Here is a 13910-nt window from a genome sequence, read left to right on the forward strand (position 1 = left end):
TTAAGGACCCATTTCATGGAATTGTCTTATCCTGCCTTCTTGGGAACTTGGCAGTGACTGAGGTTGTTTACCTAGAATTTTAAGATCTGGGTGAACCAGCTCTTCTTTTGGTAAATTCATAATGCAGGAAAGTAGCATCCAAGTGAATTGTAGAATATGTTTTGTTACTTTTTGTTATGTTTTTGTGACACTTGCACTTTCTGAAGAAGTAACCCATCAAATATTCTACATATTATGCTCACAAGCCATTTTGAATATGGCATGCTTCTTATAAAAATTATGCATCTATATGCATAATTACAGAATTTTGAGGTGTGTTCTGGTCAGAGTGGCTAAAATGAACAGATCAGGAGACTACAGATGCTGGCAAGGATGTGGAGAAACGGGCACCCTCCTACACTGTTGGTGGGAATGTAAACTGGTGCAGCCGCTCCGGAAAACAGTGTGGAGGCTCCTCAAAAAACTATCAGTGGAACTCCCCAATGACCCAGCAATAGCACTGCTAGGGATTTACCCAAGGGATGCAGAAGTACTGATGTATAGGGGCACACGTACCCCAATGTTCATAGCGGCACTGTCAACAATAGCCAAATCATGGAAATAGCCTAAATGTCCATCACCTGATGAATGGATCAAGAAGATGTGGTATATATATACAATGGAGTACTACACGGCAATGAGAAAGAATGAAATCTGGCCATTTGTAGCAAAGTGGATGGACCTTAAGGGTGTCAGGCTAAGTGAAATAAGTCAGGCAGAGAAGGACAGATACCATATGTTCGCACTCATAGGTCTAACAGGAGAAACCTAACGGGACCATGGGGAAAGGGAGGGAAAGAGTCAGGGAGAGGGAGGGAGAAAAATCATGAGAGACCCTTGAATACAGAAAACAAACTGAGGGCTGAAGAGGGAGGGGGGAAGGGGAAGGGGGGTGATGGGCATGGAGGAGGGCACTTGTGGGGAAGAGCACTGGGTGTTATATGAAAACCAACTTGGTAATAAACTATTAATAAAAACAAGAACTTTGAGGTGTGTTTATTAACATCCCCCAAGGGATAAGTTATAATACTGGATTTCAGGAAAAAGGGAAACTATAAAATCCTTAGAGGGTTTTAACTTTGATAGCTGTATTTTTACATACAATATATATGAACAGCCAAGGTAAATTTTCTTAATTGATAGTTATATTCATCTCTATATGCTGTGGACACTTTACTTTTCCCACTTTCCTCAAATAAAATGTAAGCTTTTTTTTTTTCCTTTTAACAGCAATGGATGTCTTTATGTGCAGATAGCCAGCATTTAGCACAGTATGTGACTAACTTTCCAGGTTAAAATACATGGCTCATTAGACTGTTGACTTCGTTTTAAACATCTTGGAAACTATTTTAAGCATAGAGCAATGGCAGGAAGTAAGGAAACGGTGAGAAAGCTCATTGGAAATCTCTAGGAATTGTTTTCTTCCGACAGTTGAAAGCTTAAGAAACCAAGAAAGTGACATCTGTAGCATCATCGCTACTATGAACCAGAGGCTGACAACAGCCAGAGCCTCCTTTATCTTAGCAGAGCTGCTTCTTGTACCTGTGATCTTTCTGCAGACACTTCGCTGGTTCTTAGGGTTGAGATTAATGATTTTTCTGGGGCTGAGTACCCACTCTCAGCACAGTAGGGTGATTTACTCACCTCACCTACCAGGGGCAGAGCAGTCCTTGAGAAATCCGAAAAGCACTCACTACATATTGTAAAATTACTTCAGCATCTGGTAACATTGCAATATCTGTCTCACAGTTTAAGATACCTTTGTTAGGTTTTTAAAAATCTCAAGAAAAAGGTAAGATTGGTGACCTGAACATGATTCAACTGGAAACGATATTGATAGTGTAGGAGAGGAGCCGGTAAGCTTTCAAGTTTTATACCAGCCTAAAATTTACGGGCGATTTTGAAATGGTTATGAACAAATCCCTTACTGGAGAGCAAAGGAAGTTGGTTTTCACAGGCCCATGAGGAGGTGGCAGCTGATGGGACAAGCACTTACTAAATGTCAACTACGCTTATCTTAATCTTCTCTGCAATGAGAAGTGAGAAATGGGAGACGTTGTAACAATGCCATGTTGGCAATGCCATGTTTGGGTTAAGGTAAAGATTTTTAGAAATCTGACTAGGAAACGCATCACCACGGCCTCCCGAGCCTAGAGGACCCGCCTCACCACGTGGAGCTCTGGGGATCAGCCGGGCCGCGCACGGTGCCAGGATGGGAAGACGCGCAGGCGCTCCCTTCCGGCGGCCCCTGGCAGCGCAGCAGGGCTGCTGGCGACTGCGCGTGCGCACTGGGCAGACGGGGGCCGAAGACGACGTCCCCAGTCGCTTCCCGTCTCCCGCGACAGCATGAAGACCGCCGAGGACGCCAGAGGAGTGCACAGCGAGGGGCCGCGGAAGCTAGGCCTCTGCCTCCTCTGCGGCCTGCCCGCGGCTGGAAAATCGACCTTCGCGCGGGCCCTAAGCCACCGGCTAAGGGAAGAGCGGGGCTGGGCCGTCGGCCTGGTCGCCTATGATGACGTCATGCCGGACGCGTTCCTGGAGAAGGCGAGCGCGCGGCCATTGGTGAGTACGGAGGGGGCGGGGCCTAATTGGTCGCAGAAAAAAATAAAATGGGCGACACCTAGATGCTGAACTGCTCTTGTGTGGGAGGTGCGACCTTGACAGAGTCGGGGAGTTGGTTATCATTGAACGAGTTGACTCCGTCTTAGAATGATTCGTTGCGGAGATTTTTATGTATGTTTGGGGCATACGCGGATTGTATATTCTATAGTGAATCTTAAGACAGCATTAGGTTTTGTCGACGTGCAAGATGGTAATCCTCCTCTCCCCCCAGTAAGTCAAGTATGCCCTTGAAAAGACCTTTAGGAAGATTATTCTTAGAAAAGGGACAGAATCTCTTAAAAATTTCAGCACAGCCAGCTTAACATCCAGCCACAGGTGAATCCTTGTGGGTCTTCAAGTTTATACAATTGGAGGTACTTTTTTTTTTTCCAGAAAAAGGATACAAAATTATGAATAACAAAATTCCTAGGGCCCTTCCCATGACAATAGAAAGTGGCTGTATACATGAAGGGGCTGCCGCCTGAAGCTCTCTCCATTTCTGGGCAAATCTGCCTCTGCCAGCATAGGAAAAGATGGCTATTTCTCAACTGACCACCAGATGAAGCGGTGGGCTTGTGTTTAGGCACCTACTTGTATGTTCCAAGTACACACTTCTCTTTAAGCCTTCAGATCACACGCTGAGCGGGAGAGGCATCCCCTTGGAGAAGCACAAGAGAAGTGCGACCTCTGGGGTAAGAGTGCATCTCATTCTCTCCGTAGACCAAACACTCCTTGACAGGTTGTGAAAAATTTAAATAGATTTGTTGTTCAGCACGTGTGTGTAGGTGGATGCACCTAAATAAAATGCGAAGATGATGCGATTCCACTCGCTATGTATATGTGTAAAATTATAGTACATTTGGTGGATGGAAAAATTTTGGACCACGCCGACAAAGTTACCCATACTTTCCCATCTTTGTTTAATTGTGAGGTGACTGCAGTATCAAGTCCCTGGTAGTGCTCGATTTAGTTGGATGATAGTATTTTTACCACTCGAGTGAAAGCTGAAAGTTGTTGATATATATCCTTGTATTTGCTGGGATGTTTCCTCATTTTTATTCTTATATATTTTTCCACTCCCCCCCATAGATGAAGGCCTGGGACTCAACTGGTCACCATGAGTAGGAAATCTCACCTTTTAGGAAGTGATCATGTTTTCCTTCTAGTAGGTTTAGCTGATGTATTTGTTGGATGTGCTGTAATGGCAGCGATGTGGTAAGGCACGGCAGGCAGGAGGGGGACACTTATTTCCTGTTCCTATGTTTTCTCTCCAGCCTGGACCTGCTCTCCACAGCCTTTGAGTGGCCCAAGATTACCTGTGTTCTCGAGTTATTTATTCCCTTTCCTTCAGTCTAGCTTTCCTCATCCCTTTCCAACTCTGTCGGTAGCCTGAAGGCTTTTCATCTTGACCCAGGCCCCTTTTGACTGATCTTTTCTGTCCACAGCTTTTCTCATTTCAAGGGCAAACCAGCATTGCTTTTTGTAGGCCAGGCAATTTTATTTTGTCAGGATATTGATTTTGACTTCTCATTTCTCCTGGATGGTACCAGCTTTTCATTCTTTCATTTATTTACTCGTTCAGCCCTTTCATGTACTGGAGCACCTCTCAGGTGCCTATCCCGCTGCTGGAGGCTAGTTAGACATTGGACTGTTGATCTGGCAGAGAGTTAGAGGTGTGCAAACAAATGCCCGCACGGTGTAAGCCCCGCCAGAGTGGAGACCCAGTCTGTGCAAAGCAGGATGTCGAGTAGGCAAGGGAGGGTCTGAGCTGCCTCCTGCATCGGTGTGTCTGGAGACGTCAGAGGACTATCATCAGTGAGGAGGAGTTTCTGGGCAGAGGAAACAGGATATAGGAAGACATAGGAGGCATACTGAAATATGTCAGGTCAGCGAATCCCAAATGGTTAGATTAGCTCTGTGGGCCGAAGTGGTCGCAGGAGGCGGATGGCCTTAGGCGTGAGCACCCTACTGGCCAAAGCCGAATATAAATTGTAATTTCCCCTCTTTTGTAGCCATCCCAGTGGAAATTGCGTCGACAGGAACTGTTGAAGTACCTAGAGTATTTCTTGATGGCCGTCATTAATGGGTGTCAGATGTCTGCCCCGCCCAACAGGACCGAAGCCATGTGGGAGGATTTTATCACCTGCTTAAAGGGTCAAGATCTGATCTCTTCTGCGGCCCCGGAGTCCCCGTCTTGCTATCTCTTAACGAAGACTGCGGTTTCTAGACCTTTGTTTGTGATTTTAGATGACAACTTTTATTATCAAAGTATGAGATACGAAGTCTACCAACTGGCTCGGAAACGTAATTAAAACTTCTTTTTCTTACCGACACGTATGTTTGCACATCAAAATCACGACTGCTTTTAGTGAGACTCTAATTGGATCAGGAAGTTAGTAGAGATGTACTTAATTTTCAAAGCTAGATGTTCAGTACTGCAAGTGGTTTTTCCCACCACCACTGGGATAATTTGCCTGATTTGTTTATTTTGCATTTTGGGAAAAGTAGCGCACCACTAATTTTGCAGTTTCAAATTGCTTTCAGATTCATTAGGCTTTTGCCAGCTTTTTTTCGATTGTTCTCTGGAGACCTGTCTACAGAGGAATGGCCAGAGACCACAGGCACTGCCTGCCGAGACCATCCGCCTGATGGGAAGAAAGCTGGAAAAACCCAACCCTGAGAAGAATGCTTGGGAACGCAATAGCCTCACAATTGAGAGTCCAGCATGTTCTTCGGAAGCCAGGTATCCTACGCAAAACCGAGCTTCGCCGGGTGCCTCCCTGAGGGAGCTCTGTGCTCGTGGCTTTACCAGGGTCCACTTGGTTAACCCTGACACAGGCCGTGGAGATGTTCCTTCTCCTTTCTAGAAAAGAGGCAACCGAGTGAGAAAGTCAGTTTGCCCAGAGTCCCCAAGCTCGCGGCGGCTCAGATGTGAACCCAAGTTTGCGGGCACACGTGTACTCTTGTTAAGACTTTGTTCTCCAAGGGCACCTGGGTGGCTCAGTCGGTTAAGCATCCGACTCTTGGTTTCAGCTCAAGTCATGAGCTCACAGTTTGGGAGTTCAGGCCCCACATCAGGCTCTGTGCTGACAGTGCAGAACCTGCTTGAGATTCTCTCTCTCTCTCTCTCTCTCTTTCTCTCTCTCTCTCTCTGCCTATTTAAGTTTAAAGTTTAACTTATTTTGGAGGGTCTGGGTGGCTCAGTCGGTTAAGCGTCTGACTTCGGCTCAGGTCATGATCTCACGGTTCTTGGGTTCGAGCCCAGTGTCAGGCTCTGTCCTGACTGGTAGCTCAGAGCCTGGAGCCTGTCTTCAGATCCTGTGACTCCTTCTCTCTCTGACCCTCCCCTGCTCATGTTCTCTCTCTCTCTCTCTGTCTCTCAAAAATAAATAGAAACATTAAAAAAATAAAGTTTAATTTTTTTAAGTTTAAATAAATAAACTTTAAAAAGTCTGTTCTCCCCTCGATCAGAGCAGGGAATGCAGGGTCGGACACATCTTTGAAACTCTTGCCACAGTAGCACAGTTTCGATAGGTTGCCCAGTAATTTTCTCACGGAAAGGAAGAGCGGAAGTGTCTGGAGTCCTGATGGTGCCTCAGACCTCTCCGCAGTCACACCGCCGCACATACTGACGCCTGTGGGCTGCGGCGCTAATGCTTTCACTTGTGATGTATGTCTTGAGTGTTCTGGAATTTCCGCTCCTGGAAATGTACTACATTTGTGCTGTCCAGTGTGGTAGCTGCTGGCCACACGTGGCTGTGGAGCACTTGAAATCTAGCCGGTGCATCTGATGGCCTGAATTTTAAGTTTTATTTTAATTCCTTTAAACTTAAATAGCCTCATGGGTCTAGTGGCTATTTTCTCAGAAGCACAGTTTGAGAGCTGTATTGCCGTCATTTTCTTAGCTCCTGCTTAACTGTTGTCCACAGGGGACCAGCAGTTTTTAAATGACTGATTTTTAAAATTCATTCCTCAAAATGTTTTGTTCCCGGGATTCAGTTTCCATGCATTTTATTATACTTAAAAAAAAAATGGATTTAAGTGACTTGTTTATAGGGTTTGTGAAATAAGCTACTACTGAGGTTTCTTTTTTTTTTTTAACGTTTATTTATTTTTGAGAGGGGGGAGGGGCAGAGAGAGAGGGAGGCACGGAATCAGAAGCAGGCTCCAGGCCCTGAGCTGGCAGTACAGAGCCCAACGCGGGTCTCGAACTCACAAACTGTGAGATCATGACCTGAGCTGAAGTCAGGTGCCCAACCGCCTGAGCCGCCCGGGCGCCCTGACTTTTTCCTGGCCATCCCAACATGAGGAATGTTCGTCGGACTCTCTTAACACCGTCACTTGTCTTTAGTCATCTACTTGTCACGGTCTGAAACTGTAAATTTTGCTGACTTACCTGTCTCGTAATGGAGATCATGTAATCCCTGCGGGGTTTAGAGAGCATAGGGATCTTGCCGTTCCCCTAGCTTCACACATAGTTTCACACACATAGTTGTAAATGAGTGAATGAATTCTACCTGAACCCTCCCCGGCCGGTTGACCAGAGCGGAACTTTGCTGAACCCCATCCAGTAAATACACAGAAGCCAGAAGTCCCTTCTTTAGGGAATAGAATAGAGTTATAATAGCCTAAAATTTAGCACCTAACGAGGGAAAAGAGAGAATGTCTTTTCAATGCTTATTGCAATGACTTTCAGGAAATTAATATTTTTAAAATAAGGGGATTCTTTTGCCTTACAGTTTGTTTTGAGCTTCTGCATTTGGATTTTGCAAGTAGAAGGTAGCTTCCAAATCATTTAGTTTTTTCCCCTTTGGCTTAGGATCTTTGGGTTATAGCACATTTATTCCTCTAGAATTCGATTCAGTCTTCATAAACACAAGTTCTTAAAAAAAAAAAAAAGATGTTTAATAGAAGGATTTATTTTATCTCACCTTCTCTTCTAGCCTGAAGTTGACTGACTTATTGCTTACTGCTTTGGAAAATCCAGTAAAATATATTGAGGACAATGTGGAACAAAAGGTAAATCTTCCAGTACAGATTTGGTATAAACGGTAAGGCACAGCTTTTTGAAGGAAGGTCTTTTTGAGCCAAATGTAAAATATGGGTAAAATGTGAAAAACGCCTTTGCCACCGCCTTGGCATCTCAGCGGCGCTCGGGTTCTGAGAGCTGGCCGCGTGCAGTTTGCAGAAACGTTAGAGCCGTCAACATATGTGGCGTGGAAGCGTGAGACGGCCAAGGCCAGGAGCGCTCGCGCCGCAGGCAGTGACAAGCACTGTAGACGGAGAGCCCGTTATTCCCACACGCGCCGGCAGCCGTCGTCTGGACGGGATCATCTCACAGGGAGGGCCAGCTGGAACAGGAAGGCCGCCGTAACCTTCCTTTTAGTCTCATCGGATACACGTCACACTGCGCCCACCTTTCATAGCACGCCCTGACTTCCAGTAACAGCGTGTCTGTATTGCACAGGAGACAGACAGAATGATGTGTTCAACCAACGTTCTTCATCAGGCCGATCAGACGCTCCGAAGGATTGTCTCTCAGACCATGAGGGAAGCAAAAGGTATGTTGGGCAGGTGCTGAACCACCTGTGCTGCTGTTCTTTTTCCCTTGGGCAGTCGATTGGCTTTCCGTTGAGTTTACATCAGGTTTCAGTTTCACTATGCAACTGGGTTATATAAAACTAAAAATTCTACCCCCAAAACACAGTATATTCATCCATCCAGTACATTTTTATTGAGCAGCTACTCTGTACGTGGCTTTATTCTAGATACTGGGGTGTCACAGGGAGCAGAATGTTACTCAGAGGAGACAGATCAGTGCAGGAGTCTCTGCCCGTGCCCTGGAGAAAACTGAAGGAGGGTAAGGCAGTGCAGAGAGGTGCGAGAGCTTCCTTTGAAGGGTAATCAGGAGGGCTTCCCAGAGACGGTGTTTAAGCAGAGATATGAGTAATGGCAAGAGCCAGCATGCAGGGATCTGGAGGTAGATCATTCCAGGCAGGGGGCACGGGGGCCGAGGCCCCGAGGGGAGGTTGTTTGGTAGGTCCTAGGGCCATTGAATTGGTTTAAATAAGGGATGGGGAGAGGTGTCCAGGGGCCACATGTCCAGTCAGCAGGCTCGGCGTGTTGTCCGTCAGAACTTAGATGGCACGTGTGGCAGTTTTATAGAATAACTCCTTGAGGGGCACCTGGGTGGCTCAGTCAGCTAAGCGTCTGACTCTTGATTCTGGCTCAGGTCATGATCTCATCATTCATGGGATCAAGCCCCACCTCGGGCTCTGTGAGGACAGTGCAAAGCCTGCTTGGGATTCTCTTTCCCTCTCTTTCTGCCTCTCCCCCTCTTGTTCTCTCTCTCTCAAAATAAATGAACATTTAAAAAAATAACTCCTTTAGGTTTTAAATATTGAATTCTACACTATGTTTAAAATTTGATTTAAAAACTAATAGCAGTCTAATACTTCTTGAGGTTTTACATGCTAAGTGCCTTTTGCATGCTATTTCCAGTCTTTACAGCCCTGTGAGGTAGGTGTAATTTTACAAATGGGGAAATGAAGGTTCTGAGAGGATCAGGTAACTTACCCAAGGCTGAACAGCTGCTAGATACTTGGACAAACTGGGTTCAGAGTCAAGTCTGACTCTAGTCTGTACTTCCTGTTATGCTCCTTGTATCCTCAGGATCTATTAATGCCTTTACAACAGCTTACAACATTGGAAAGAGAAACAATACACTAACCATACGGTGTGTTGCATACTTTTTACACCGTCTATAAGCAGATTTTATCTCGTACCCAAGTGTGTAACCCAGTACACAGATGCACACGTGCACGGCAACAAGTTTCATGAAACTCTCACGTTAGTGAGCTCTACTATGTTCTGTTTGATTCCATTTTAGATAAGCACGGCTTGCAACCTGCATCGCGCTTGTAGGTTATAACCCAGAGTTCGAAAAACACGGGCCTGGAACAGAAATAGTTGCAGAAGCTCAATCACTCGTCTCCCCTGTCTTCTGTATAAAATGAAAAAAGGGGAGAAGGAAATAGGATTACACTTGAATCACTCGTGACTTCTTTCCCACCCATTAAAAACAGTTGTGTTTTTTTTTTGGTGAGGGAGGTAGTAATAGCTTCTGTATCTATGCTGAAATGAAATTAGAAATTCATTTCTCCTACCATCAAGAAAGTGAAAAGACAACCCACAGATCAGGAGAAAAGACTTGTAAATCATAGATCTCCTAAGAGACTTGCATCCAAAATAGATGAAGGACTCTTCCCGCTCAATAATAAAGGTAACCCAGTTTTCAGAGTGGGCAAAGGATCTGAACAGACATTTCGCCAGGGAGGATACACACATGGCCCGCAACCACGAGAAGACACACTTGACATCGTTCGTCATCAGGGAAATGAAAACCAAAACCAGGGGAGGCCACTGCACCCACTCACAAGGCCAGCCAACATCAGAAAGCCCGAGAGGCGGCGAGCTGTGGGGCAGTCCGGACCCCCGCCCGCCCCTGGTGGGAGTGGGCGTTGTAGCGCAGCTCCGTTCGCGGAAAACTGGGCGGTTCCTGCAGCAAGTAAATGTAGTTACTGCAGGACCCAGCAATTCCACTGCCAGGGAAAAAGAGAAGTGAAAACATATGTTCACATAAAAATGTGTACACGAATGTTTGTGTCAGCATTATTCATAGGAGCCAGGATGACCCCTGAAAATGTTATAGGAAGCGAAAGAAGCCGTCCCAAAAGGCCACGTTGCTTGAGTCTAGTCACGTGACAGGTCCAGAAGGGAGAAATCTAGAGGCACCCCGCCCAACCCAGGGCCCTATCTCCTGAACCTTGAGATCATGAGCTGAGCTGAGCTAAAAGTCAGACACTTAACCGACTGAGCCACCCAGGTGCCCCTGAGTTGTAGTCTAAATGAATAAAAGGCATGGAATGCAAATTTATTTCAATAAAGCTGTTTAATAAAACTCTAGTTCCTCAGTCACATTTCTCACCTGCTAGGGCTGCTGTGTCAAAGAGGGCAGATCAAGGATATTTGTCATTGTAGGAAGTTATAAGTTGGACATCTGCTGTAGAGATTATGTACTAGTTTCAACCACAGTCATTTCCTATTCCTGCTTTTCTGCCTTACTACCTGTTAGTTCTAGAACATTCTAAACCAACTATCTTGCCAACAACAAAAAAAACCCTTCGGGCTTATCCTTTCTGCTTATGCATGTCATAGCAGGTTATTTCATTTATTTTTAATTTTTTAATGTTTTTTATTTATTTTTGGGAGACAGAGACAGCGTGAGCAGGGGAGGGTCAGAGAGAGAGGGAGACACAGAATGTGAAGACAGGCTCCAGGCTCTGATCTAGCTGTCGGGCACAGATCCCAACATGGGGCTCGAACCCACAAACCGTGAGATCATGACCCGAGCCAAAGTCGGACGCTCAACCGACTGAGCCACCCAGGCGCCCTATAGCAAGTTATTTAAAAGGTTTTTTGTTATCACATCAATGTGACCTTTTGTCTACATACTACACCGACTCAACTGACTAACAAACTAATCTGATCAGTTTGTGAGAAGTATTCAAATTAATTTCCTGATGGTGTTAGACAGTCTGGCCTGATTTAGTTTACATAAACAAGTGTCTTTTCATTTTAGATGAACAAGTGCTTCCTTTCAACTTGAAGCTTCTAGCAGAAGAACTCAACAAGCTCAAAGCAGAGTTTCTGGAAGACCTACGACAAGGAAACAAAAAGTACCTGTGCTTTCCACAAACCCTCAACGTATCAGATGTTATTTCTTTCTTTCATTATGAGAAAGATAACATTGCCCAGAAATATTTCTCAAAGCATTAAAACTTCTGACCTCCCAATCAAATATCCAAGTTTGGTTGAGTTTGCAAAATAAAACAATTTTATATTCCTGGATGTTTTCTAGGCCAGTGATGTGAATTGCCAAAGACTTCTTTAAAAAAAAAAAAAAAAGTCCGTTCTACAGACCCACCTATCGTAGCAGAAGTTACTTCAGTCGGTAGCTTGTCAGCTGTGCCTGGAGACCTGAGCATCAGGGTGGGCCTCCTCGTTCACGTGCCCGGGGTCTTCGCTGATCGGTCAGTCAGTACAGCGGAGGAGGAGGAAGACAAGACGCGGATGTATGGAGCTGGTTTTGGTTTTAACCCATGTGGCAGATCTTCTCACGGGTAAGGCAGCTACAAATCCAAACCAATGTAGCCATAAAACTGCTTTTTAAATTAAGTTGACATACTGGAAAATTAAAAACTAATTGGATTCTAGTTTTCAAAGAAGAAAAATCGAGATCGATAGAAAGTGTTATTTTTTTATTCATGTATTACAAAAGCAAAGCTTCATTCACAATAAGAACTAGATATGGTTAATTCAGCATCGAGCGGCTCTCTGGAATCCCTAAACAATATAGTGGTTTTGCAACCATACTCAAGTTTTATGTTTTGCATATAAAATATGTTCTTTACATCAAAGTACATATTAACAAAAACAAGTTGTAGAAATCATATACCCTCTAATAAGATTATTTAATGAAAAAGTCCTTAGGGAATTTCTTTAAAAAGAATACATCCACTTGATAAATATTTTTGTAGAACTTGAAGTTTATCTGAACATTTTTTAAGTAATATCCCCTTTGTCAAACAATTCTGCAGATAAATGGCAAGCACTTATTTCTAAAATGAAATAGCACTGGAAAATATTCAAAGTAAAAGTCTAGCCTTTACTTGAATTTCAAGAAGTTGTAGCTACATGCTAGATTAGTAAAATCTGAAATGAAATTATTCCGTTAATCTCTTCACAGTTTCTTAAAAAAATATTAGTAGAGATAAATTATTACCTATGAACTTTAAAAATCTAAACTTATGTTCACGGAACAAAAATAAATTTAGTTTCAGAACATTGCCTGTTCACAGCAAAGTACTATAAATACTTCATGTTCAACTTTTCCTAGCAGCTCATTTCTATAAAATATTTGATTAAAAATAAAATGGGAGAAACATACTCAACACTTAATGGAAGATAGTATCATCTTTCCATGTATTAATTTTAACTCACAGAAAATTTAAATAAAATCCTAAATCTTTTTTAAAAATACAATACTAAAAAAGTTTATAAGGTAGATTTGATTCAAAACCTTTAGTGCATTTAGAATTAATTGTAGCTTTCAAGCACTGATGCCTTTGGAACACGGACTGTGCTCTTTTAAGTCCTAGGAAAATTAGAATTCTAATTTTAGCTTATAATTATAAAAAAAAGATACTTTCTGTTTAAATTAAAAGGTACCTTCAAAACATGTATCTTTAGTTGTCAGGAAAAAAAGTGTTTGTCACTATTTGGCCCAGAATATAGAGTTAATAAACTGGTTTCAATGAGAGAGTCCTTCCTCTTTCTTTAATGAAATCTCTCATTTTCAATCTTAGGAGTATTGCTTTCGTTTGAAGAATAAAACCGAGAAGAGAACAATTCCAAGAGCATCCAAGTGATGGCAGCCTGCCTCCCCTGGCGATAAATCAGCACTAGAGCCAAGGCAGACCTGGAAATGGGGGCATTAAAGCAGATCTGAGCAGTGAGGGAGGGGAGCAACAGAGAAAGTCAGTTGTAGATTCGCAAGCCTCAGATTTGACCAGGAAGACGGTTATTGATGGTTTGGACAGACTCCTTGCTGCTCTCTGAACAATGCCGCTGAGATTAGTTTTGATTGGATAGGAAACCACAAGACCTCGTTTTACTAGCTTCCGTGCATTTGGAAGGGAGGGCAGAAGGTCCATTAACTTGGCACTTGGGGGTTCTGTGGACATACACTGTCAATATTTCCCTTTTAGTTACTATAGAAGAGTGAAGAGTTGAGGTCGTTTTTGCTTAATAAATGCTTACGAGTTAGGATATTCTCTTTAAGAAGCCAATTAGTAACACTTTTTAAGATCTGAACCAAATTAAAAATAAAACTTTTGCAAAGTACACAGAAACCAGCAGTTAGTAACAATATATTTTATTGTTTGACCAAGCTCCCTTCAGAGTAAGCTAGTTATTACATAATATAAAAAACAATAGCCTCCTATTCAAAATTATTCTAGATTTAGCAAGTCTTATTTTCGTAAACAAATTAAATATCACATTTCACTGCATCTTATATCTATTTCCCTACTTTTGTGCCCTTTCCTGCGAAGCAGCGACTCAGTCTCCAGATAGTTTTGTCACTGTGCACGCAAACAGCAGACCTGCAAGAAGCATTACAACTGAATTCACAGAGATATTTTAAATGG

At 43.5% G+C, this 13910-nt stretch overlaps 1 protein-coding gene across 4 annotated transcripts; it reads left to right on the plus strand.

Annotated features, from left to right (window-relative positions):
• Positions 1–2318: 2318 nt before the first annotated feature.
• Positions 2319–13772, plus strand: PSTK (phosphoseryl-tRNA kinase). 4 transcript variants are annotated; one of them, XR_003905778.1, is made up of 8 exons: positions 2319–2601; positions 3264–3332; positions 4653–4944; positions 5185–5383; positions 7584–7659; positions 8108–8201; positions 11282–11822; positions 13068–13772. XR_003905778.1 is itself a non-coding variant. In XM_029932731.1 (7 exons), the coding sequence occupies exons 1-7, from the start codon at positions 2386–2388 to the stop codon at positions 11476–11478; spliced, it is 1143 nt and encodes a 380-aa protein (XP_029788591.1). In that variant the 5' UTR covers positions 2319–2385; the 3' UTR covers positions 11479–13477. The 4 variants fall into 4 exon arrangements, 1 of the variants encoding a protein (XP_029788591.1); XR_003905779.1 differs by lacking the exon at positions 3264–3332; XM_029932731.1 differs by having other exon boundaries at positions 11282–13477.
• The last annotated feature ends 138 nt before the right edge of the window (positions 13773–13910 follow it).

This window comes from Suricata suricatta, chromosome 2, assembly GCF_006229205.1.
Source record: "Suricata suricatta isolate VVHF042 chromosome 2, meerkat_22Aug2017_6uvM2_HiC, whole genome shotgun sequence".
NCBI classification, from domain to species: Eukaryota; Metazoa; Chordata; class Mammalia; order Carnivora; family Herpestidae; genus Suricata; species Suricata suricatta.